This window comes from Mandrillus leucophaeus, unplaced genomic scaffold, assembly GCF_000951045.1.
Source record: "Mandrillus leucophaeus isolate KB7577 unplaced genomic scaffold, Mleu.le_1.0 Scaffold12, whole genome shotgun sequence".
Classification (NCBI taxonomy): Eukaryota; Metazoa; Chordata; class Mammalia; order Primates; family Cercopithecidae; genus Mandrillus; species Mandrillus leucophaeus.
This window is the reverse complement of record NW_012100320.1, coordinates 4,232,404-4,255,746: the sequence shown is the minus strand read 5'-3', so window position 1 is coordinate 4,255,746 and position 23,343 is coordinate 4,232,404. Positions and strand designations below refer to the sequence as shown.

The window sequence follows — 23,343 nt, the reverse complement described above, 5'->3', positions numbered from 1 at the left end:
ACAGGGTAGGGTTGTCAAACAGGGATCTGCAGAGGCTGGGGCAGGATGTATCAACCAACATCATCTGTACTCATGTACTGAGTACAGCCTGGGCTGAAACCTGGTGGCTTGGGAGAGACACACACAAGAGACTTGGAAAGTTAGCTCTGAGATGGGAACATGTGGGTAGGAGTTACATAAGGTATCATAGGAATAAGCGCAATGAATGAACAGAGAATGTGGCCTCCCTACAAAGTGGCTCCTCTGGGGCACACTGGGACAGGGCCTTGGCACACTGGACAACTCTAGGCCTGACCTCAGGCTCTAGGTGGCTTCTAGAACTCTAAGGAAACTGAGCTGCTCTACCAACCCCTGCAGGTCCCTGGGTCCAGTAACACGAGGAAGGGTGAAAGTTCTGAATTCATCTGCCCACTGAGCAGGCATGGGCTGCATGGACCCTGGGCCTATACTCAGGAGGCTGTATTCTTAGCTGTGGGTCCCCTGGATAGTATCCAGGGCATTTAATAACCCCACTAAGTATAATCTCTCCCACTCCCCTAACATATACACACACACAGCCCCACCACCACCACCCTGTATCTCTTTCCACAAGGGAGCATCCTCTGAGCCAGGCCAGATTTCTCCCTGCTTTACAGATCTCACTCTTCAACTAGTGTAACCAGAGCACCATGCGCTGGCATTTGTCTTACACCCAGGCAGGCTGGTGTCCAATGCGAGAGAATACTTGGAGAGATGTGGGCTGTAACTGTAACTCAGCTTCTCACTTGCCAGTGTGGTTTTGGACAAGTCACTGCTGCTCTTTGGGCCTGTTCCCTGTTCTGTAAAAAGGAAAAGTTAATGCCCTAGCCACCTTCCCTCAGGGAGGGCAAAGGAAGTCCTTTGTATAAAGTATAAAGTGCTAAACTAATGCCAGCATATAGGCAGTTGCAGTCATGATTCTGAAGGACACAGGTACCTATACACCTTTCAGGAAAAATTTGAGGCCGGGTGAGGTGGCTCACACCTGTAATCCCAGCACTTTGGGAGGCTGAGGTAGGCAGATCACGTGAGGTCAGAAGTTCAAGACCAGCCTGGCCAACATGGTGAAACCCCATCTGTTAAAAATACAAAAAAATTAGCTGGGAGTGGTGGCACATGCCTGTAGTCCCAGCTACTCGGGAGGCTGAGACAGGAGAATCGACTGAACCTGGAAGGTGGAGGTTGCAGTGAGCGGAGATTGCGCCACTGTACTCCAGCCTGGGTGACACAGCGAGACCCCGTCTCAAAAAAAAAAAAAAGAAAAGAAAAATAGCAAACTTGAAAGAAAAACTTAGGCCTGGTTCTGTATCCCTCAGTAATGTGTAGAAGGTAGGCAGATGGGAGTAGATTCTTTCAAATTCAACATGGGAACTCTATGTAGAGGAGCTATAGGGAGGCATCTAAATAGCAACAGGATGGTCTTCAGTGTGAGAAACTGGGAAGAATCATGGAATGTCAAACTGTGTTTTAGTAAGTACTTGCTGCAGGCCTCGCTTGGTACTGTGTCCTCGGTTCAAAGCTGGAAGAAAAAATTGCTCTTTGAGCCAGTCATTACTGTCCTAACCTAGAAATGCCAAACAATTTCTTTTCTGGGATCACCAGTAGCAAAGAACCCAAGCTTAGTCCCTGAAGCCTCTGGCTGAGGCTCAGGGCCATCATGCGTTGTTGAAGCTTAGGAAAAAACTGACAGCCAAAAGGTAGAAAGGAATCCTTGGGGCTGAAAACACTGGTAATACTTTCCAAAAACAACTCTACATTATGTGCAAATGGTCCACCCCAAAAAATGAGTAACTAAGGGAACTGGCTATGGGAGGGAATGTCTGCACATCCTACACAGACGACTAATCAAGAACCTCAGCCACCTGTCTCCCTCTTTCTCTCTGGCTCCCCTCAGATAAGCCTTGGATCCAGGAGAGGACAGACAGGACCAGAGCTGAGAGGTGATAAATATTATCTTCAAACCCATGCCAAATTCCAACAGAACTGTGATTTGTAATGTCTTACAACTTTCCCTCAAGCTAAGAACTGGTTCTGCTTCATTCCTTATCCTATACCCTTGGAGCCTGGAGTTTCACCTGCAGGGAATGCAGGTGGCATCAGAACGGCCTTTTATTACTTTCTGAAAGACATTCCCCTAGGGTGAAGGTTAAAGGGAAGGAGTGCTGAATATGCCAGGGGTCGCTGTAGTTCACCTTAATGCTTATGAGCCTTTTAAGAATTCCTATAATCAAAACAATTTCAGGTGGATTAAACCCAGAATCATTTATCAGAATAATTTCAGGTAGATTAAACCCAGAATCATTTTCTAGCAATAAACAACTATTTATTTTCTGGGTAGGGGAGAAAGTGGGGAAAAGCAAGAAAAAAGAACAAACACAAGCAGTCTAAGTAAACCTCACCCCCATATTTTCTTGCCTTACGTTATTTTTACACAGGTGCTTGTGGAATGGATAGACGTCAGAACACATACATTATGGACAAAGGCTTCAAAGGTAGAGTATCCAATCCCGATGTCTTATTACAGAGGGCTTAGCAAGATAAAGAGTGCAGATCTGAAATGGCCAGGAATTCCAATTGAGAGAAACTGCGTGTGTCTGCCCCCACAAAAGGTCAAAAGACCACAGGGCCTGGGGCTGCTGGGTAGCTGTGCCCAGGAGGAGCAATCATAATAATAATGGAATTCATCTTTCGATTTCAGTTGCACCTGCTTAGCAAATGCTTGTGGGTTTTTTATAGATGCCAACTAAATGTCTTCGGAAATGTAAAGCGTCATTATCCAACCAATTAGTACGAGTTAAATTGATTATAAAATCTGAAATAAAGTTGATCTACCTGCCCCAGAGGCCTCCTGTCGTTGCACTAGCAAGGAATGCCACCCTGCACGTGCTGGCTTTCTGGGGGCACAAGGAATGAAAATGATATGCAGTGTTAATATTATATGGCACTCCAACCTCAAGAGATCTCTGCCTCCAAGAGCAGAGAAGCCAAGACAAATCCCTAACACATGGGAACTGCAAGTTGGATCATCCCTCTAGGAAGTCTACAGGTGAAGCCAAAGATGAAAGGTCAGGTCCTGCCCTAGGTTTAAATGCCAGAATGTGTGAAATAGGGGGCTTTGGAACTCTGTTACTTGCCACTCTGTTGCTTATTAACTGTGACCTTAGACTGTGAGCTCTCCAAGGCTGTTTCCTCATCTGCAAAGTTGGGATAATTTTGCCTGTCCTATTGTCTAATGCCTGTCCCATTGTCTAATAAGGTTATCATGAGTAACCAATAAAATCACAGATGGGAAGTGTTTTTGCATACTGTAAAGGTGGTACTAATGTAATGGGGCTATTCTTTTGTCTCGGAGGTCTATTTAAAACAGCTTAAGGCCAGGCACAGTGGCTCACACCTGTGATCTCAGCACTTTGAGAGGTTGAGGTGGGCAGATCACTTGAGGTCAGAAGTTCAAGACCAGCCTGGCTAACATGGCAAAACCCTGTCTCTACTAAACATACAAAAATTAGTTGGGCATGGTAGCATACACCTGTAATCCCAGCTACTTGGGAGGCTGAGGCACAAGAATTGCTTGAACCCGGGAGGCAAAGGTTGCAGTGAACCAAGATCACGCCACTGCACTCCAGCCTAGGCGACAGAGCAAGACTCTGTCTCAAAAAAAAAAAAAAAGAGCTTAAGCCAAACTGAGATACGACAGCAAAGGTCCCAATGCATATCCTAAATCTAACAGTGTACCAGAATCAATCACCTGGAAAGCTTGTTAAAAATACAGATGTTCACGCCCCATCTCCTCAAAACTCTGATGCAGATCTAGAGTGGGGCCCTGGAATCTGCATGTATGAAGAGCACCCTCAGGGTATCCTTATGCAGCTTATTCCCCAAACACTGGTCTAGACTGACCCAGATGTCCCTGATTACTGTTCTAGTCTTTCGGACCTAGCTTTACATACACCAAGACACAACCATTCCCTAACCAAGAACAGCTAGTCGTCTACAGTCCTTTTGGGGAAATGGTTATTAGATGTGGGGTGAGCTCAGGGTAGGGGGTGGTGGTGAGTACTGCGTTCTGAACAAGAGGCTGAGTCACTATCAGCCTTTGTTAGGATATGCACAGCCCAAGAGAACTGTCTGAGGACAAAAGGTCATCCCCAGTCTCCCAGCCAGCCAACAGACATTCCCTTGGAAGCATTATTTTGGCAATTTTCTGTGTGTTTTGACTTAAACCATCCAAATGAAGAACAGTAGGTAAGGCCGAAAACAAAGAACAGTTCTACTATTTCATGACTATGACCTGGTACCTCAGTTTCTTTCTCTAAAAGGTATGGGGATTGGGCAGAAAGATCTCTAAGGGCCTTTCTAGCTCAAGACCACGCATGAATCAAGCGTGAATAAACTCAGGCCCAGAAACTCCAATAACTGAACACACAACTTTCCTATGCACTGTGTTGTCCTGTACATTGTGATTAGGGTGGTTACTTTCAAATTCGCATATACAAAAAAGCTCAAAGCTTAACATGTAAAAAAAGACACACGTAAAACAAAGCTCAGGAAAGCAGTGTCTCTGCCTCAGCATACATTTCATTCCTATTTCGTAGAATCACATATCTGACCTCTGAGTGCAGGGGAGGGCTCAGCAGGCAGCCAGCCAGATTTTATTTTACCACTCTGGCTACAATGATCCTTTAAAGAGAAAAGAGAGCTATGCAAGCAAATGTACCAGCAGGTGTTGGGGACCAACACATCAGAATAAGAACTGAAAAAAAGGAAAATACAGTGTCACAGTTCAGAACTTTACAGCAATACTTACCAAAACATGGAATAAACCCCACTAATTGGCTAACGCCCCCCAAATAAACATTTAATAAGCTAGTCTGTAGCACAAATGAAACTAGTTCCTGAAACTACTGGGGCAAACCAAATCAGAACTACTAAGAATTAAGAGTCTCAGTGTTCTCTGAACTCAGTGGGGGAAAAAGCCCTAGCCTAGGAGTTAAGGAATGTGGGTTGTAGTCCTAGTTCTTGCTGTGTGGTGCTGACTAGGTCACAGCACTGTTTTCTGGGTCTTGGTTTCTTCCACTATAAAACAATGGGGTTGTACTAGCAGCATCTCTAAGGCCCTTTCAATCTCTGACATTCTAGAAGTCTTAGGTAGCCGGACACAGTGGCTCACGCCTGTAATCCCAGCACTTTGGGAGGCCGAGGTGCAAGGATCACGAGGTCAGGAGATCGAGACCATCCTGGTTAACATAGTGAAACCCCGTCTCTACTAAAAATACAAAAAATTAGCCGGGCATGGTGGCGGGCGCCTGTAGTCTCAGCTACTCAGGAGGCTGAGGCAGGAGAATGGCGTGAACCCAGGAGGCAGAGCTTGCAGTGAGCAGATTGAGCCACTGCACTCCAGCCTGGGCAACAGAGCGAGACTGAGACTCTGTCTCAAAAAATAAATAAATAAAATAAATAAAATAAAATAAAAGCCTTAGTCAATGCCTGCCCTTTCCCTTGTTACTTACTGAAGAACTCCACTCACTGTCATCCTGGAGGTTCAGTGAGACCACTTACACTGCTCAACACCCTTCTATTTCCCCTTCTCCCGCCAGCAGAATGATTCTGCAACAAACTGCCTGGTGTTCAATTGTCAGCCATTTCAAACTGCTAAAGAAGAAATCCTCCCAGCTATTCTCCATCACCTTTATGATGCTGCAATCCTTGAGCCCACTGTTGCTGCCACTTCCCCCCCACCACCCCCCCCCGCCCCCGTGTGCTCCTTGCCATCTAACTTCCAAGTTTCTCTTTGCATAAACTTGGGGCTTAGGTAATTAGGAGCCCAATGACATCCAGAAGATTATTTTTAAAGCCAGTGTTCTGACCCCAAGACCTCCTCCCTCCTATCTCTCCATCAAGAGAAAGATGCTAATTTATGGCCCAGGAAGAGAAGAAGCAGTGTGGCTTTCTATTAATAGTAGCAAGCCAAGAAGCAAGAGATGGATATTCGATGCCTGGGTTTTTCCCTAACAGTTAAGTTGAGCCTTGGTGGAGGTTAGCATGCCCCTTAAGCCAAGCCAAGGTGGGATCAGATCCCACACACAAGGTGGCCCTGGAAAGTTACTGCCTCTCTCTGGATTTGATGCTCCCTTTATAAAATGAAAACATATAGTTCATCTCATAAGCCCCCTCTGTCTCTGATAGTGTATGACTATGTGGGAAGGTAGGAACCAGATGAGAGCAAATGCCAGGGCATTACAGGACCAAGCCACCAATCCTGATGCGAACGACAAGCCTTGGAGGAGTGGCTCCCAGAGCTTGGGTAGCCTGATGCTTCCTCTTTCTTTGCAAAATGCTCTGAAGGGTTGGGACTGGGGACAGGGGTGGGGCTATAAAAGGATGAGGAAGTATCTAAGAGCAGCTGGTTATTCTTCCACTCACCCTGCCCTCCCCTCTCACAGGCAGGTGGATGACTCAGCTGGAGAACAAAGTGGCTTCCTGAGGTGGAGTTTCCAGCTTGCCCAGCCCTTCCCCATTCTCCAGTCCCAGTAGAGATGGGGTACGGATGAGTCCATAATTCAACACCCTTTTCTCACCACCCAGCCAACACACACTTGCATTGCTCCATCCTCTGCCCCTGTATGGAAGATACTTCTCCCTGAGCTTAGTCCCTCCCCCACGCAAACATCAACTTCTCTTTTATCCATATAGGATCATCCCCTGCTCCAAAGCCAACAATTTATTCCCCAAAACTTTAAAGTAGCCCTCACTTTTCTGGTGAAAATGAGAAGAGGCACTATCAACTGGCTGAGGTTCTTTTAGGCATTGAGCTTCAAAGGCTCTCCTGCCCTAACTCAGTCAGTCATGGGATATCCCCAAAAAGCTTAAGAGCTTAGCCTTTTTCTCTCAGCTGGGCTTGGCCCCATAGATCAAAGACATTCCTTGTTAAGGGTAAGGTGGAGCTACTGCAGATACAGTTTGCCTTTAGAGATATGGACAGGAGCACTGGATAACAAGACATGTAGTGAAGGAAAACATCTTGATTGGTATCAAGAGAAGATGGTGTTGAGTCCTGACTAAACTACTTACTAACATTAGGAATTACATTAGCAAATTTTCTGAGCTTCACGTTCCTCATTCTAAATTAGTAATAGTCCTTTCTGCCCAGCCCTATTCACGATGTAACAAGTTTCAAATGACTTAACTGGAATGAAGACTATAAGTGCTACGTAAAGTGGTTACTCCTTGTGTGTTAGAAAATATGCAGTTGAGGCAGCTGCAATAGCCCTTCTTTAAATACTACTAGTCATCAGCTTCCAAACCAGAAGCTCTGTGCCCTATTGCCTTACTCCTTAGCTGGTGAGTTCAGAGAACCCAAAGTGGGACAGATGGGCCACCCTGGGGTTCTTGGACTTACCACCACTTCCTTGTACTAAAAAACTAAACACCCACTAAGAGGCAAATTTATGTGGCTTGGGCAGGTCACAGTCAAGGGCCCACAGCCCCTTTTCCCCATGTGAGCCTCAACCAGCATCTAGGCCTATCTAGCCTCCCTTTAGGCCATGCTGGTGCTGGCTGAGATCGTTCAGTGTCTTGCAAGGATATTTTCTCCTTCTCTCTAGAGTCATATGCTAAAGAGGCCACAATCTTAAGACATGACTAAAGCCAACATCCCTCTCAACTTCTGGGCTAAATTGTGATGGAAAGTGCTCTGAGCCTAGTTCTACAGAGTTTGCTCTGCTACTGATAAGTAGTGTGATCCTGAGGAAGTCAATTCCCACTCTAAATCTCATAAGCAATGACTTCCTCATAAGCAATAAGAGGAGGAGGAGAGAGATAATTATTGCTCTACCTATACCACAGAGTGTTGTAAACACTTAAAGGAACTAATGGGTGAACATATTTTTGTACAAGATTGAGGAAATACTACCTGCTGAAACAAACATCAACAGAATGGACATCTACTTTAACAGAAAAGTAAATCCTCTTCCAACCAGTTGCCTTTTATGGGAAATAAGACTACTTGTGGTGGCATACATCTAGCTACTTTGTACATATGGAGTGTTCTGGCTTTCAGGGTCCCAAGGTACATCTAAGTCATCCACTGAGTTGCATTATCACTTTCACTTTTTACCATTTTCATTACTCTCACAAGTTGGAGACAGACAGCATAAATAAATAGCAACCCAAAATGTAAACTGTGGTAGTTCTAGTGACAGATCATCCAAGAATTTCACCATCTGCTACCTTTCACAGAAATTTAGTGCTGAGATGCCTTTTAGATCACTTCTATCAACTCAAGCAACCCAGTGCTTGTGTCTAGCTCCCTTGTCTAGCACAGCCTCACAGATGAAGGTCAGAGCTGCTACATTAGAGTTTACTGCTCTTTCCAGGCAAATCCTGCCTTGCTTGGGACTATGTGCAGGACGCAGTGATCTTCCCCAAAAGGAGAATGGTATAGAGGCTGAAAGAGGGAATCCCCTTTCCTTCCGTGGCTCCTAGTCACTAAAGAACCTTTCTTTCTCCAGTGAAGCTACAGTACCTCATTTCATACTTGGAAACCAGCCTGCATCCTTTTGTACTCTGAAGTCTTGGGGATGGTACAACTATACAACTGAGAGGTGGCAGGAGAGGAAGCATGAGCTCTAGTATCAGAAAGATGCTGCTGAAATGGGTTTCAGTAAGCATTGACAAGAACAGGATAAGCAACCCAAGAACACGTTATAGGCTTGCTAGAAAACAGGAACTTTCCAAAGGCTAGCTTAAGACTGACGTGCTTTTTACACCTCAATTACACTTCAGTCTACCCTATTCTGATCATGAGCTCCTGGAGGGCAGGGATACTGCTAAGAGTCTGCCACTTATAGGCTGTCAAATTGCTGACATCTGTGCTAAAACATGCACGCCTACTTCTTCTGAACCTAAGCTTCTCAGTCATCGAAAACAATTCAAGCCAGGTGTGGTGGCACGTACTGATAATACCAGCTACTCAGGAGGCTGAGGCGGAAGAATCACTTAAGCGCAGGAGTTTGAGACCAGCCTAGGCAACATCTCAAAAAAGAAGAATTCACAAGAATATCATCACAGAATGCACAGGCCAAGGAGTCCAAAGGCATGGATTCAAGTCTTGGCACTGACATTTACTAGCTGTGTGACTTTAGCTAAGTCACTTCATATCTCTGAGCCTTCATCTCATAAAATGCAACTATCAGCAATCCTTGCAAGAATTTACAAAAATTAAATAATACATGTCAAAGCATATTATGCATATCTTGAATTAATACCTGACTACTAAAAACAAAAATGTTCCCGTCCTCCAAAAACATAAGTTTCTTTGGAAAAAGAACTCTGCCTACCTGGGAGAGCACTTCTCAACACATTTAATAAGTAAATCAATCTTGGATTATCCTGGCTTTTCCAGCCCTAGGATCCTGAAGGCACATAAACTCAACTACAGTCTGCTTCTGGTATTAACATGAAGACTTGTATTCTTGTTTGTCCTAAGAACTCTCTCTTGCCTTGCAGATTACATGAAAGAATCCGTGTGCAGTTCTAGTACTTGTTCCTTGAATAGCAGTGAAAACCCTTACGCCACAATTAAGGACCCACCCATCCTCACCTGCAAGCTTCCAGAAAGCAGCTATGTAGAAATGAAGTCGCCTGTGCACATGGGGTCTCCGTACACAGATGTGCCATCCTTGTCGACATCTAATAAAAATATATATGAAGTTGGTAGGTGTCTCAAATAAGTAACTTAGTGAAATCCGGGCAATAATGCAGCATTTGAAGTAAAAGCAAGCCCTCTCCACTCACCCCATCTTGACCACACATCCTTCTTTTGTTGTTTTTTAAGGCATCTCTAAGGTGAACTGTCTTTCCTAGGACTGCCCTCCCTCGCTAATGCAGGAATTATTAAGTTGGTACAAATTATTATATACCAACAAAATTATTAGTTGGTACAAATTATTGTACCAACTCTGCTTTAAAAAACACCAGGACTAATATGAAACAAATACTGGGGGTGGAAAGTGGGTGCGCGCGCGCGCGCGCACACACACACACACACATACTTCAACTGATTGTTGATACAAATCTCATTTTAAAAAAGAAAGCAATCAGAGACATTGACAAGTTTCTAAATCACCTTCTGCCTTCTCCCAGTTTATGTCCCTGGGCTCACTGATAAGACTCCTACCTCTAGGATATTTTAAATCCTTTTGTGTTGACGAGAGGCTTGGATTTTGACAGCACATTCACTTAGTTTTCCATCTCCTGAGCAAGCCTGAATCCTAAGCCTCATGTATTTGTCATAGATTTATAAATCCCTAGCTCCTTTCCCCAAGTTAAGCAGAACTCTCTTCCTCTCCAACAAGGCAACCAAAGCTAATCTGTTCTCTGAACTCATTTTTCACTATATTTCTTAGAGCCCACAGTCAGTGTGGTCCAAGAAGGTCGCGGTCATAACTCCAGCTATATCCAGAATCCATACGACCTACCTAGGAACAGCCATATTCCTGGTCATTATGACCTCCTCCCAGTAAGACAGAGCCCTGCCAATGGGCCGTCCCAGGACAAGCAATCTTAAGAGGGATAAGCTTCTCTCTTGCAGTGTGCTCTACTGAATATTCTGACTCTCTGAAAGAAGACAATCCCTTGACTTGAAGTAATGGTACAGACTGGCTCCAGCTGCATGTTAGTTATTACGTTCACCTGGAACTAAAGAAGAGCGTCCAGGTGGGACTGGGATAATTGTTCAAGGAATTGTGTTCTCAAAGGCAAATCCTATCACCCACTCAGCCCCAAATGCCCTGGATATGATTTTTAAAACATTTTAAGATATAACAACTCATCAACATCAGCTAAATATAGCTGATACATATATATTTATCTGAAACGTGATATTTTAAAAACATGTAGGTTTAACCAACCTTCCTAGGACAAAAAGGAGACTGGGGAGGGAAGAGGATTACTTTAAAGCACCTAAAACGTATATGTACTTTTGGTTGCTGTTATCATCAACATCTGTTTTATTACTGAAGACAATTAGTACATAGACATGAACTGTTCTTAAATAGAACAGTCTTAAAATATCTGTACATATATGTCTGGTCCATCAAATTACAACAGCCAAGATTACAGAATCTAGTATATAGTCTTATGCTGACAACTTCCATTTTAAAAAAACAAGACTTTACTTTCTTCTGCCCCGATAGGTTTAAATACACACACATAAACACAGACACACAGACACATAGACACACATACACACACACACACACATATCCAAAGTGCAGCAACAAGTCTGCATCAAGATTCCTAGGGCAGCTTTATCAAATTTTGCCAATTCGAAGTTTAAGGACATTACAAGTCAGTGCTGGCTATGTCATACCTACTTAGTCCATTCAACACCTGAATCATTCCATGTAAAACAGAGCTCTAAGATGATCCTTTAAGCAAGCAGTCACAGACTGGTTGGGATTAAGTATCCCTAAAGACGGCTAGTTGGCCTCCTCATTTTATTTGGTCAGCATCCCTTGACTCAAAAGAATACTTGCTTCCAAGTAGTACTTCATAAATCTTGGGATTGATGTAGTATGAAACCTAAAAGTATACAGGAAATTGGACAAATGTGGATATAGGAAATTTACATTGCTTAAAGTACATTACGCTTTTTGATGGAACTAAATGAAATGATCAAAAAAAGAATGAACTGTAACCAGTTGCTGTAACGTGATGTAAAAAGTTACTGTAAACAGCAGGGGATATGAAGTCCTTCCACCTTCTATCTTAAAACTACTACTTACTGAGCTAGCCCAATATGCATTACAATGAGCTAATGCTCCAGATCCCAGTATTCAGATGTGTCTGTACCTTCCACTATGAACATAGATAAACTGAGGCTCAGATGAGTCCAAATGAAGTCAAATCCCAAGCCCTAAAGAGAACCTTCTCACAAGAATTAAAAACAAAAAGGGCAAACCTAGGAAGCTAATGGCTACTCCTGTACCACTCTATTCACTGGTACAGTCCAGCCAGTAAAAAACACTTCCAAAAAGATATACAGAAGAGGAACTAAATGATTACAAAGCTGGAATACTGCTACAGCAAGTATGAGAGTTCTGAAACCCTTGACAGAAATTGGAAGCCTGCCATGGAACACAATACTTTGGGCAATAATCAGAAAAAGCAAAAAAATAAATAAATGAGTACATCTCCCCTTCCCACGTCACTCAAGGCATAAGCAAATTTTACTGTTAGAGGAAAATATATAATACTTACATGAATGCTGCATGTGTGCATGGGAACAACTGATTAGCAATAGTAAATTTACTTTCCAAAAAAGCCTTATTAAAACATAAATATTAGAAAATTACTTTGTAGACCCAAGTAAATATTTCTCATACATATGTAGAAAGAAATATAAGTAAGCGGCTTACCTCAGTATTTCAGGGCAGCAAGTGTTTGTGAAGCAAAGATGAAGAAGCATGAAGATGTCAGATTAGCAAGGAGAAACTTCAACTCAATCCCAGGTTTTCTCTTCTTCCCTTATCCTGCATGTATAATAACTGCTGCCTGGCAAACTACAAACAAGCAGCATTACTGAAGTTTCAAGTTTCGCCTCTTTTGTCAACTATCCTCTGGGCAAAGGTATTCAGCAAGAGGTGGAAAGACTAGGCACTGAATCAAGAGATTTCAGTGTTACTCTGGTCAAGTTAGTTGCCCTCTCTGGGCTCCTTTTTTTTCTATGCATAAAAAAGGGGAGAAGCAGAGAGTGGGAAGACAGCTCTAATAACCCTTCAGCTCTAGCATTCCATGACTTTTTAAGGAAATATAATACAAGTCAAACCAGGCAATACAGAGAAGGGAAAGGCAGAAGGTGTGATTATGGTGACAATAGCTGCCTTCACCTACCGAAGAGTTATCAGTAAAAGACATTTCAATCTTACAAAGCAACTGTTAGAAACTTCTAACACCATCACAAATAGGTTCATGGTCAGCCTAAACATGTGCACTGTGCATTTTATGGGTGACTTTGAAAGATCTCAATTATTTTTCAGAAACTAAATTTTCAGACAAATATGTGTACAATTAAAATGAATGAAAGAAAAACCATTATTGTACAGTAGTATTAATGAGACTGTGAAATCGCAATACTTTTTTAAATCACAGATTTGTAATATATATGTTCACTGTGCAGAGGGATTGTACCTTGTACAAAATAAAACAAATTTCTCAAACTAATTTAACAAGAATGCATACTGTTGTGTTGCAAATGGAAAACACGTTTATAATCTACACCTTAAGTTTAAGGGTAGAACTAACCTACATCCTGCTTGGGCACTTTAAACAGCCGGAAGAACGAAAATTATTCTAGTAGATGCTTGAAAATAAGTGAAAAACTTGTATGGAATTTTTGACAGAGAAGTCTCTTTCTTTAAAATAATAAATGTGAGCACCATATTTTTATTCATGTTCAAAAGTTATTTAAAAATCTCATATACATTCAGTATACTAAAATTAGAGGGTTTCTCAGCTTTCACAAATATTTGGACTCAAAGACAACTATTACAGTTTGTGCTCAGCCCCAGAGGCACAAAGGTACTTACATGGAATGAATAAGGGCCAGTGTAAGGACCACTTAATTTCTATAAATGCAATGAACAGCTTTCCACGAGTAGAAGTTATCATCCAGTAGAGTTACTATGGGTATATCTGTTTTACAAACTTTAAAGACATAAACTTGTGATCAAACTGGTAAAGCAGCAACAGGGTTACTTTTTAATAAAATACAGATGCTAAAATATAGCTTACTGAGTTCATTCAAATAAGTTTAAAATTCCTCCTTCATAGTTCCAAAGGTTTGTATATAATCCTCATATGTATATAACCCTCATATTCTGAAGACCCATTCAGAAGAGATTACTAATAGGTAATTCTCAAGAGCTATGAGTTGACATCTCAGTTAAAGACAAAATATAATCAAGAGTTTTAAGACTAAAAAAGATATTTACTGACAGTAGTATAAGATTATGCACCACAAGTCTCAGAATATTACTCAGTACTACGAATGATAACTAATGGCCAATTGCTGCAAGTTGTGCACTCAGGAATGACACATTAGCCATTCATTTAACCAGAGGGAAGAAAGAGGCCCATTTAATCAATATGCAGCAACCGGAAATGGAAAATCTTTCTATGAAGGGATGAATACATGGGGGGTTCATTGTACTTTTATACTTTCGTATAATTATATATAAGTATATATTTATATAATTGTAATATATAATTCTGTATAATTTTAATAAAAACTTTAAAATTTGAATAGTAATTCTCAGCTCCCCAAGCTACACCAGAATGAACCCTAAGATTAGCCCTCTCACTCTTTTAGATGGCCCTCCCTAATTGTCCTGACATGGAATTGTCAAGGGGAGGGGGAGATAGATACTATGAATGTAAATACAGGTTGAGTATCCCCTATCCAAAATGCTTGGGACCAGAAGTGTTTCAAATTTGGGATTTTTTCAAATTTTGGAATATCTGCATATACATAATGAGCTATCTTTGGGATGGGACCCAAGTTTAAACATGCAATTCATTTTACACTTCATATTCACCTTGTACACATAGCCTAAAGGTAATTTTACACAATATTTTTAATAATTTTGTGCATGAAATAAAGTTTGTGTGTATTGAACCATCAGAAAGCAAAGGTGTCACTGTCTCAGCCACCCATGTGGACAATCTGTGGTGGTTTGCAACACCATCATTCCTGACTGTGAATTTCTAAACTACCAATAAGTAATTCATTTTCTTACACTTATTCACACATTCACACTAGTATTTACAAAATATGATCATCAATCATTAATACAGGGAAAAAGAATGTGTTCAGGGTAACTAAGCAGCACAGTAGCATCACCAGAGTATCTGTACCAGCAGTTAAACCACCACCACCACCAGCTGGCTTTCAGTCTCCACCTACGATGCTGTTTTGATTGAAAGGTTACTGTACACCTATGCGGGAACACTGAATAAACTGTGTGTGGCGTGCCTGCATTTTGACTGTGACCTGTCGCAAGGTCAGGTGTGAAATTTTCCAACTGTGACATCATGTGAGTGCTCACATTTTCAATTTTAAAGCATTTTGAATTTTTGGATTAGGGATGCTCAACCTGTATGAAAAAAGCATGTTCCCTGCCCTTGTGGCTCTTACAATGTAGTGACTACCAAAGGGGAGAGATAAATGGAGAGCCCTGGTGATCAGTGGGGTGCTGATTATGTATTTTCTTCCCTGGGCTTGCAGAGCTAGAAAGAATAAACAATGCTCTAATCCAAACCCACAGAAAGTGGAAGCTCTGCTCTTTAGCTTCAGTTGTCAGATTCCCTCCTCATTCCACCTTCTGCTTCCCAAGCCACTGTCCAGTCTAGCAGATGGCCTTCCAGATCCTTGGGTCTGAAAGCATGGGGACTGTACAAGCATGGGGACTGTCTGAAAGCAATGGTACTGTTATTTAGGCATCCACTCTAATGTAAATCAAAACTAGTAAATGAGGACCCCAACTGCCTCCTCCAGAATTGGTTTCACATCAAAGACAGCCTATGGAAAGTGTTGCTTCTTGGGGCTTCCCAGACTGTCCCATCTCAGGCATGATCTTCTATAGTATTCTTCGGCCCATATGATGAAACACTTTGGCACAGAGGCTAGTACAATGGTCAGCAACTTCTTAAAAGATATGACAAGGAACAGTACCCTCTTCCCTAGAGATACCTTAGAAAACGGTATGCTGAGAGATTAGAGGTTGTCAACAGGGGGATAGACACTAAAAACAGTACATTATTCATTGGGATGAGAGTTAAAAAGATCTGAGATTTTGTGGTTTGGAGCAAGGTTAAGTTCCACTGACTCAAACACAGTAAAGGAATCCTGTTGGCTGCTAATTCTCACGACCATCACTGGTACTGGTAACATAGCAGTTAGCCAATATACATAACATTTTGTGCTCACACCTGTGTCAGAAACTATCCTATAATTAATAAATGTCAAAGACTTGAATTCAAATAATGTTTTGACTATTAATTAGATCACCATATCAACAACCCCAAAATACCATGTATGTCATGTACATGCACACATAAACCTGTACACCTGGATTTAATCACTGGTTCTACTGGATAGCTAGCCTGTGGATTGATCTACTTTCTTGTAGATTCCCATTAAAGAAATAATTTTTTAAAAATTAAACACAAAATGTTTTTAAAAGTTCTCTCCCAGACATGAGTATATTTTAAAGTATATATTAAAAGCCAGCAGTTTTTTTTTTAACAGCAAAAGCCATAAAACAAGCAGTTCTCAATTTACAATTAATATAGCAGCCCATCAAGTGCTCCTCCCCCTTAGCATATATGGTACTTTGATGCATATTATTGATATTGACAGTCATTTTGCAAATAAATGTTCTGAAAGCTTTCATCCTATTTAAAGGAGTAAACATGGAAATAAAGGTACCATTTTAATCAGGTTATTGTGATAAGACCAAAAACATTCCACAAAGTGTATACCTCATTTTGACTTCTCTATTAAATTTAAATTTGAGTTAGAATGTTAATAATTTGGCTTTAATAGAAGAGAGAGTTCATTCAGAGAATTACAGAGTTAGAGTTGGGATGAATCCCCAGAATTTATCTAATCTGGTACTCTCATTAATTGGAAGAATGTGAGGCTCAAAAATGAAATGACCACAAGAGCCATGACTACAAACTCTTCGTTACTCAGTACAGTGCTCTATCATACCAGCTACTTTCACTCTTTTAACCCACAGTTTACCATATTTTCTAATATATGCTAGTATATTGCCTAGTACACAACATCCTTTCAAATATTCTTTCTTTATTCTCCAATTCACTTTTCAGGAGAATAGATAACCTCAATCATATTGATTCTCAGCCTAATGGTCTCCCTTACATAAGTTATAATGACATTAACATTTTGTATCACTTTATTGTTACCATCAACCTCCTACAGTTTGGGGGGAACCAATCATTCTTTAAAACATTAGAATGACAACTCCAGTTTACTTGGCACATTGTATAGGTGAGTGGGAAAGACCTGTCAAATCCCAGAAAGGGGCGTGGCACCAGCACCACTCAACCAGAAGAAAAATCTCTCTTTGGCGCTAGTGTCATAGCTCCCTATCTGTTCTGCTAACCTATTAAATGATGTGGTGGAAGAGGATCCTTTCACAATCTTTGTTCATTTTTTTATAGAGCAAATGGAAGTCATACATAACCTTTTACAAAATTCATTTTTTGTTTTGTTTTCTAGGTTTATGATATTTGTGAGACATCAGAAAATCAATTTATATTTTTTCCTCTGTTAAAACAAACAAAGCAAGCCCCCTAAACTGAAACCTAACAGGTTAGAATAAGTTCTTAATTATCCACCCAGCCTTTGAATTATTTTGCTTCCGGTGTGGGCCAAAACTAAGTAGTACAGCTTCTTCTCTAAGGTAGATGGAAGAGATTATAACAATAGCTCAAGCCCACGAAAAGCATTTGTATTTTATAAATACAAGTCAGCAAAGACAAAAATTAAGATATTCATTTTCTCAATGATCAAAGAAATGTGACCAGCTCTGATGGGCAACCCAAACTCAAGAAGTCTAACTTTTCTGCAGAACCCTTCAGAACTTAAAAGATCACTGATGTAAGGTCACTAGCTGGCACCTCTTCTTATAATTACAATTTAACATAGTCAATGCAATGGGCAATAACTTACCCTTACATAATGACAACTACTATTAAAAAGAAATCATGGCATTTGAGAACAATGACGTAAGATTAAATCAAGGCACCACGGCTAGCTAACTATTCAGGAGACTATATAACAGGTTAAAAAAAAATAATTCAAGGCTGGGCACGGTGGCTCACGCCTTTAATCCCAGCAATTTGGGAGGCCGAGGCGGGCAGATCATGAGGTTAGGAGATTGAGACCATCCTGGCTAACATGGTGAAACCCCGTCTCTACTAAAAATACAAAAAATGAGCCGGGCGTGATGGCGGGCGCCTGTAGTCCCAGCTACTCAGGAGGCTGACGCAGAATGGGATGAACCCGGGAGGGGAGGTGAAGCTTGCAGTGAGCGGAGATCGCGCCACTGAACTCCAGCCTGGGCGACAGAGCAAGACTCCATCTCAAAAAAAATAAATAAATAAAAATTTTTTTAAAATTCAAAGTTAAAATAACTGAAAATCAAGGTCAAATAGCAAAATACTTCTAAACTGCCGTAAGCCCTGAATTGTCAAAATATTTAAAAATGTATTGTTTCTTACTTGAGACAGTTTGTCTCCTTAGATACTACTCAGAACAAAGACACCTGTTGAAATGCAATTGAAGTCATTTTCTAATATCTAATATTTCCTGGAATTCTCCCAAGATCCAACCATACCCAAAGCAACATTTAGGTCTACACTTGGGTAAAAATTCTAAGTTACTTTATTCATTTTCAATTCACTATTTAGTTTTTCTCCTTTCTCCTTACTTTGTAAAAAATTTACCACCAACTTTCAATAAAATAGAGATGGATTCTTTTCCTGGGTCTGGTGACTCTGTTATATATGAAAGTACACACTACTTTCCTAATGTTTTTGGACATACTTTTTCCAAGAAAAACATAATTGAACTGCAGGTCTAAAATCAAAGCTGAATTCACATACTGATGCTCCCAATTCAATGTTTACTCAGTAATGCAAGAACCTATGCTTTTACATCAGGATTCCACGGCTGCATCCAAAGCACTCAAAGGAAAAATGTAATCTGACAACATAAGAAATAATCCCCCTATAACTGTTTATTAGAATGTGAATATATTCCAAATCAATAACTAAAAAAAAAAAAAAAATCAAATTACAGAGCATGCATAAAATACAAAGTAGCAATTTACAAATAGATATTATCTTCATAACCAATACACTAAAATAATAAAATGGCTATAGAAGAAAACCAAAATGACTGACTACAGCAATGCCTTCCGTGTGCCCCACACATCATGAGCACTGCAAGAGACAAAAGATTAACTATGAAATATAGTAATCTAAGCAAGCCCACACATACATATTTCGGGGGATTTCCCACCATCCTGAATAGTATCACTGCAGTTGACACACCACTTCCAGGAAACTGCAGAGTAAGTGCTTAATATTATCCACGAGAAAGCAAAACTAAATATTAGTGTGCACATTTCTGAATGAGAAACTAATTGCTTCATTGATTTCAACAATGTAGTGGAAGAAAACTATTTCAGGTCTCTACAATGCCTAAAATGCATTCTATTTAAACTCAAGGTACTATTTCATTTTACATACTAAAAGAATACATGCCTTTAAGTGGTACCACTTGAGCAAAAATTAACCTCTCACTGTATTCTTCAGACATACTGAAACCAAAGATTTAACTGGACTATATTCCATAATATACTGCAAAACTCAAATATTAGCATTGTTAAAATAATTATCCATGCCTGCTGGTGGATATGGTGATAAAACTAGGTTGCATTTCACTTACTGGAAGGTTTTAAGACAAAATTAACACTTCAAAATTTGACACTACCAGCATTAAACCAGTTATTGCCTGAGCAATAAAAGGCCACATCATCTACTGCTTGGAAATTATTATAGATCATTTAAATCTTTTGGGCTGCCTGATCATTGCAACAGAGGCACCTGAGATGGAATTCCACAAGTCCCTCCAGTTCCCAGCCTGCCAGGCAGCACTGTTTAACTTACGGCCCCATAACCATACTACTAATGAAACCGTAACAATCTCTTGTGTTTACTAAGAGAATTCTCCAGAAAAAGTGCCCCCCTCTCTAATCAACTTTGATGCTTACAAAAATTAAAAAACAAAATTTACTCAACTACATAAACCTATTAAGGCATTTTAGAAATTCATGTCCAGATAATGGAAAATTTTCAAGCTCTCAAAATCCTGCTATGTTTATAGGGCAATTCTTATATTTGTGGAAATATACACTGCATTGAGAGAAGAGTGTATTACCGATAAGCTGCTCTGTGGCAAAATGGTAGCTTATTTCTAAGGTCGTCTTAGTTTGATTTGATCAAGACCAATAGGCCTGAGCTTCAAGTGATCAAGTTCTATTATGTCCTACGTACAGTGACAGGCTTCCATGATAAAAAGTAAACAATAATTGAGGAATCCAAACATTCAGTTTATTAAACTAAGGCTAGTGAAGCCATAGCATGAAAAAAAGCTGCAGTCATTCGGGACAAGTAGATGATTTTATAAAGCTAAAATCAAAAGACTTAGGACATGGAAAAATTCATAAGTATGAAGTAATAAAACACAAAAGTGACACAAGAATTACAAATATATTTAAATCTCAGACCTGGGAAATGGACTATACACAGCCTTCTAGGGGAGAAGAGAAATGCCTTAGATGTTCTGACAGCACTGCACCTTTGGCTTGTTTTCAGTGGTTGGTGGAACATGAATAGGAACCACATTGTTGCTTGGAGACATGTCATTTTCGCGTCTGTCTGACATTTGCTTCTGAGAAACAATGCGGTAAATCTCTGAAGGAAAAAAGAAATCACAATACTTACCGTGAATAACCTATCATAGTTAGGATAAAAGATACATAGAGGTAGGAGATATATTTGCATCAAAGACCATAAGGAAACTGAACAGAGAATACATAAATTTAAAGTTTTATTTTCAAACAGTCACTGATTAGATTCAACCCTTTAACAATTGCCCTTGGGGTAAGAAAAGAAACAAAGGTTTTTCCATTTCAGAGGGAAAGGTTCACCAGTCAAATAAATCGCTGTTTAAAGAGACCTTAAAAAGGTCTACCAGGCCAGGCACATCACCTGAGGTCAGTACTTCAAGACCAGCCTGACCAACATGGTGAAACCCTGTCTCTTTAAAAATGCAAAAATTAGGCATGATGGCGGGTGCCTGTAATCCCAGCTACTCAGGAGGCTGAGGCAGGAGAATCACTTGAACCCGGGAGGCAGAGGTTGTGGTGAGCCGAGATCGCACTACTGCACTCCAGCCTGGGAAACAGAGCAAGACTCCGTCTCAAAAAATAAATAAATAAATAAAAGAGGTAAACCAATAGCATTACATAGTTTATGGACTTATGGATTCGAAGTAAACCATAAGAGTATTTTCAGTCTACCTTTACCCCAAAAAACAAAACAAAACAAAAATTGCCTACACACAATGACATTGTACCACACAAAAAAATAAATACCCAGCACTTTGGGAGGCCGAGACGGGCGGATCACGAGGTCAGGAGATCGAGACCATCCTGGCTAACACAGTGAAACTCCGTCTCTACTAAAAAATACAAAAAACTAGCCGGGCGAGGTGGCGGGCGCCTGTAGTCCCAGCTACTCGGGAGGCTGAGGCAGGAGAATGGCATAAACCCGGGAGGCAGAGCTTGCAGTGAGCTGAGATCCGGCCACTGCACCCCAGCCTGGGCGACAGAGCAAGACTCCATCTCAAAAAACAAAAATAAATAAATAAATAAATAAATAAATAAATTTGCACTATCAGATGCATTCGGTAGAGTACAACTTAATAAACATGCTAAAATCCCAATGGATTCTTGGAAGGGAAAAGAAGATAATGTGTTTATCAGTGACCTCCTGAACAAAACTTAAATTGTAATTAAAGAATGATACAAAACAGGCAACTTAAGATGTTATATGTAAACTCTATTTTTCTTTCATGACACTTAACAAAAATAATTTAGTGTCTGCCTTTTTCACTAAATGTTAAACTCTGTAAGGATCAAAACTGTGTCTGCCTTACTGCTGTACTGCAACATATAATGTGTTGTGATAAATAACTACAGGAATGTCACTAAATTCCTCCACAATAAGTATCTGTATGTAACACATTTGGTCTTATACCACACTGCCTAAAAGTTGTTCCCTCTGACTAGATTATAAAGTCCTTAAGAACAGAAAATGTACCTTATTTTTGTTTACTCTCCCAGTTGTCCCTCCAAAAAAACTACTCTCAAAAAGCAAGATAATTCTAAAAATGTGTCAAATTAACACAATTAGCCTCCTAATATGATGTACTACAAAAGACACAATGTATTCCTATGAAGGACACCATGTATTCCTGCCAAAAATATTTAAAACTAATTTAATCATGAGGAAATAATGAGATAAATCCAGACTGAGATGGGGATAAATGTTCTAAATTTGTGCTATCCAACGGAGTAGCCACCTATTTTAATTAAATAAAATTTAAAATCCAATTCTTCATCTAACTAGCCATATTTCAAGCACTCAATAGTAACCTGTGGCTACTCTATTCAACATCCCAGATACAAAACAAATCCATCTGTTGAGGCTCAGAAACCCATACTCCAAAATGGCACTTTGATATGCTGAACTAAAGAAGTCTCAAGGGGCCGGGTGTGGTGGCTCAAGCCTGTAATCCCAGCACTTTGGGAGGCCGAGACGGGCGGATCACGAGGTCAGGAGATCGAGACCATCCTGGCTAGCACGGTGAAACCCCGTCTCTACTAAAAAAAAAATACAAAAAACTAGCCAGGCGAGGTGGCGGGCGCCTGTAGTCCCAGCTACTCGGGAGGCTGGGGCAGGAGAATGGCATAAACCTGGGAGGCGGAGCTTGCAGTGAGCTGAGATCCGGCCACTCCAGCCTGGGCAACAGAGCGAGACTCTGCCTCAAAAAAAAAAAAAAGAAGTCTCAAGGTCTCTCTGACCTTCTGCTCCTCCTCATCCTCTCTCCCCAGCACAGGATGAAGCTGAAGTTCCTTCACCTGCCTGAGATCCAGACCCACCAAAAGGAACAATTATTTTTTCTTCCCCTCCCTGTAAGACCAAGAATGTAACCACACTTAAACAGACTCTTTCACGAGACAATGTACCAATTAATTTCTGTCCACTGATCCATTCATCCTCCCCAGTAATCCCCTCAACAGAATTCCTTTTCTCCTCCTTCCCATAACCTGTTTTGCCAGAATGGCATAAGCTTCTGAATGCCATCAGGAGGTGGGTCATCTCTCTGGTTCTCCCCGTGTACATGTTAATAAATTTTGTATGCCTTTTTTCCAATTAATCTGCCTTTTGTGAGTTGATTTTCCAGCAAACTTTCAGAGGTTTCTATTTAGTTCTCTCACAAAAGAAATGTAAATGATATAAAAATGATACAGCAGAATTCTTTTTCTTCCTAACCTCTACCTATCGTTTGGACCTTGTGAAAGGTCCAAAGCACAGCCAGGTGTGGTGGCTCACGCCTGTAATCCCAGCACTTTGGGAGGCCAAGGCGGGCAGATCACGAGGTCA

At 40.7% G+C, this 23,343-nt stretch overlaps 2 protein-coding genes across 7 annotated transcripts in view; one reads left to right on the top strand and one right to left on the bottom strand.

The window, feature by feature from the left end:
• MEGF11 (multiple EGF-like-domains 11) overlaps window positions 1–13,242 on the top strand; it is a 254,935-nt gene extending 241,693 nt beyond the window's left edge. Inside the window, exons 20-23 of the mRNA XM_011968341.1 lie at window positions 2,454–2,510; window positions 9,526–9,732; window positions 10,425–11,219; window positions 11,258–13,242. Of these exons, the coding sequence (XP_011823731.1) occupies window positions 2,454–2,510; window positions 9,526–9,732; window positions 10,425–10,585 (425 nt within the window). The 3' untranslated portion in view covers window positions 10,586–11,219; window positions 11,258–13,242. The remainder of the gene's footprint in view (window positions 1–2,453; window positions 2,511–9,525; window positions 9,733–10,424; window positions 11,220–11,257) is intronic.
• The window catches only part of RAB11A (RAB11A, member RAS oncogene family), a 51,836-nt gene that overhangs the window by 4,977 nt on the left and 23,516 nt on the right, over window positions 1–23,343 (bottom strand). For 2 of the 6 annotated variants that reach the window (XM_011968359.1, XM_011968368.1), the window contains one exon: window positions 18,718–20,586. In XM_011968359.1, coding sequence (XP_011823749.1) covers window positions 20,447–20,586 — 140 coding nt within the window. In that variant the 3' untranslated portion in view covers window positions 18,718–20,446. Of the gene's footprint in view, window positions 1–18,711; window positions 20,587–23,343 lie in introns of those variants that run through there. The other 4 variants (XR_001004684.1, XM_011968377.1, XM_011968383.1 and 1 more) reach the window with 4 other exon arrangements.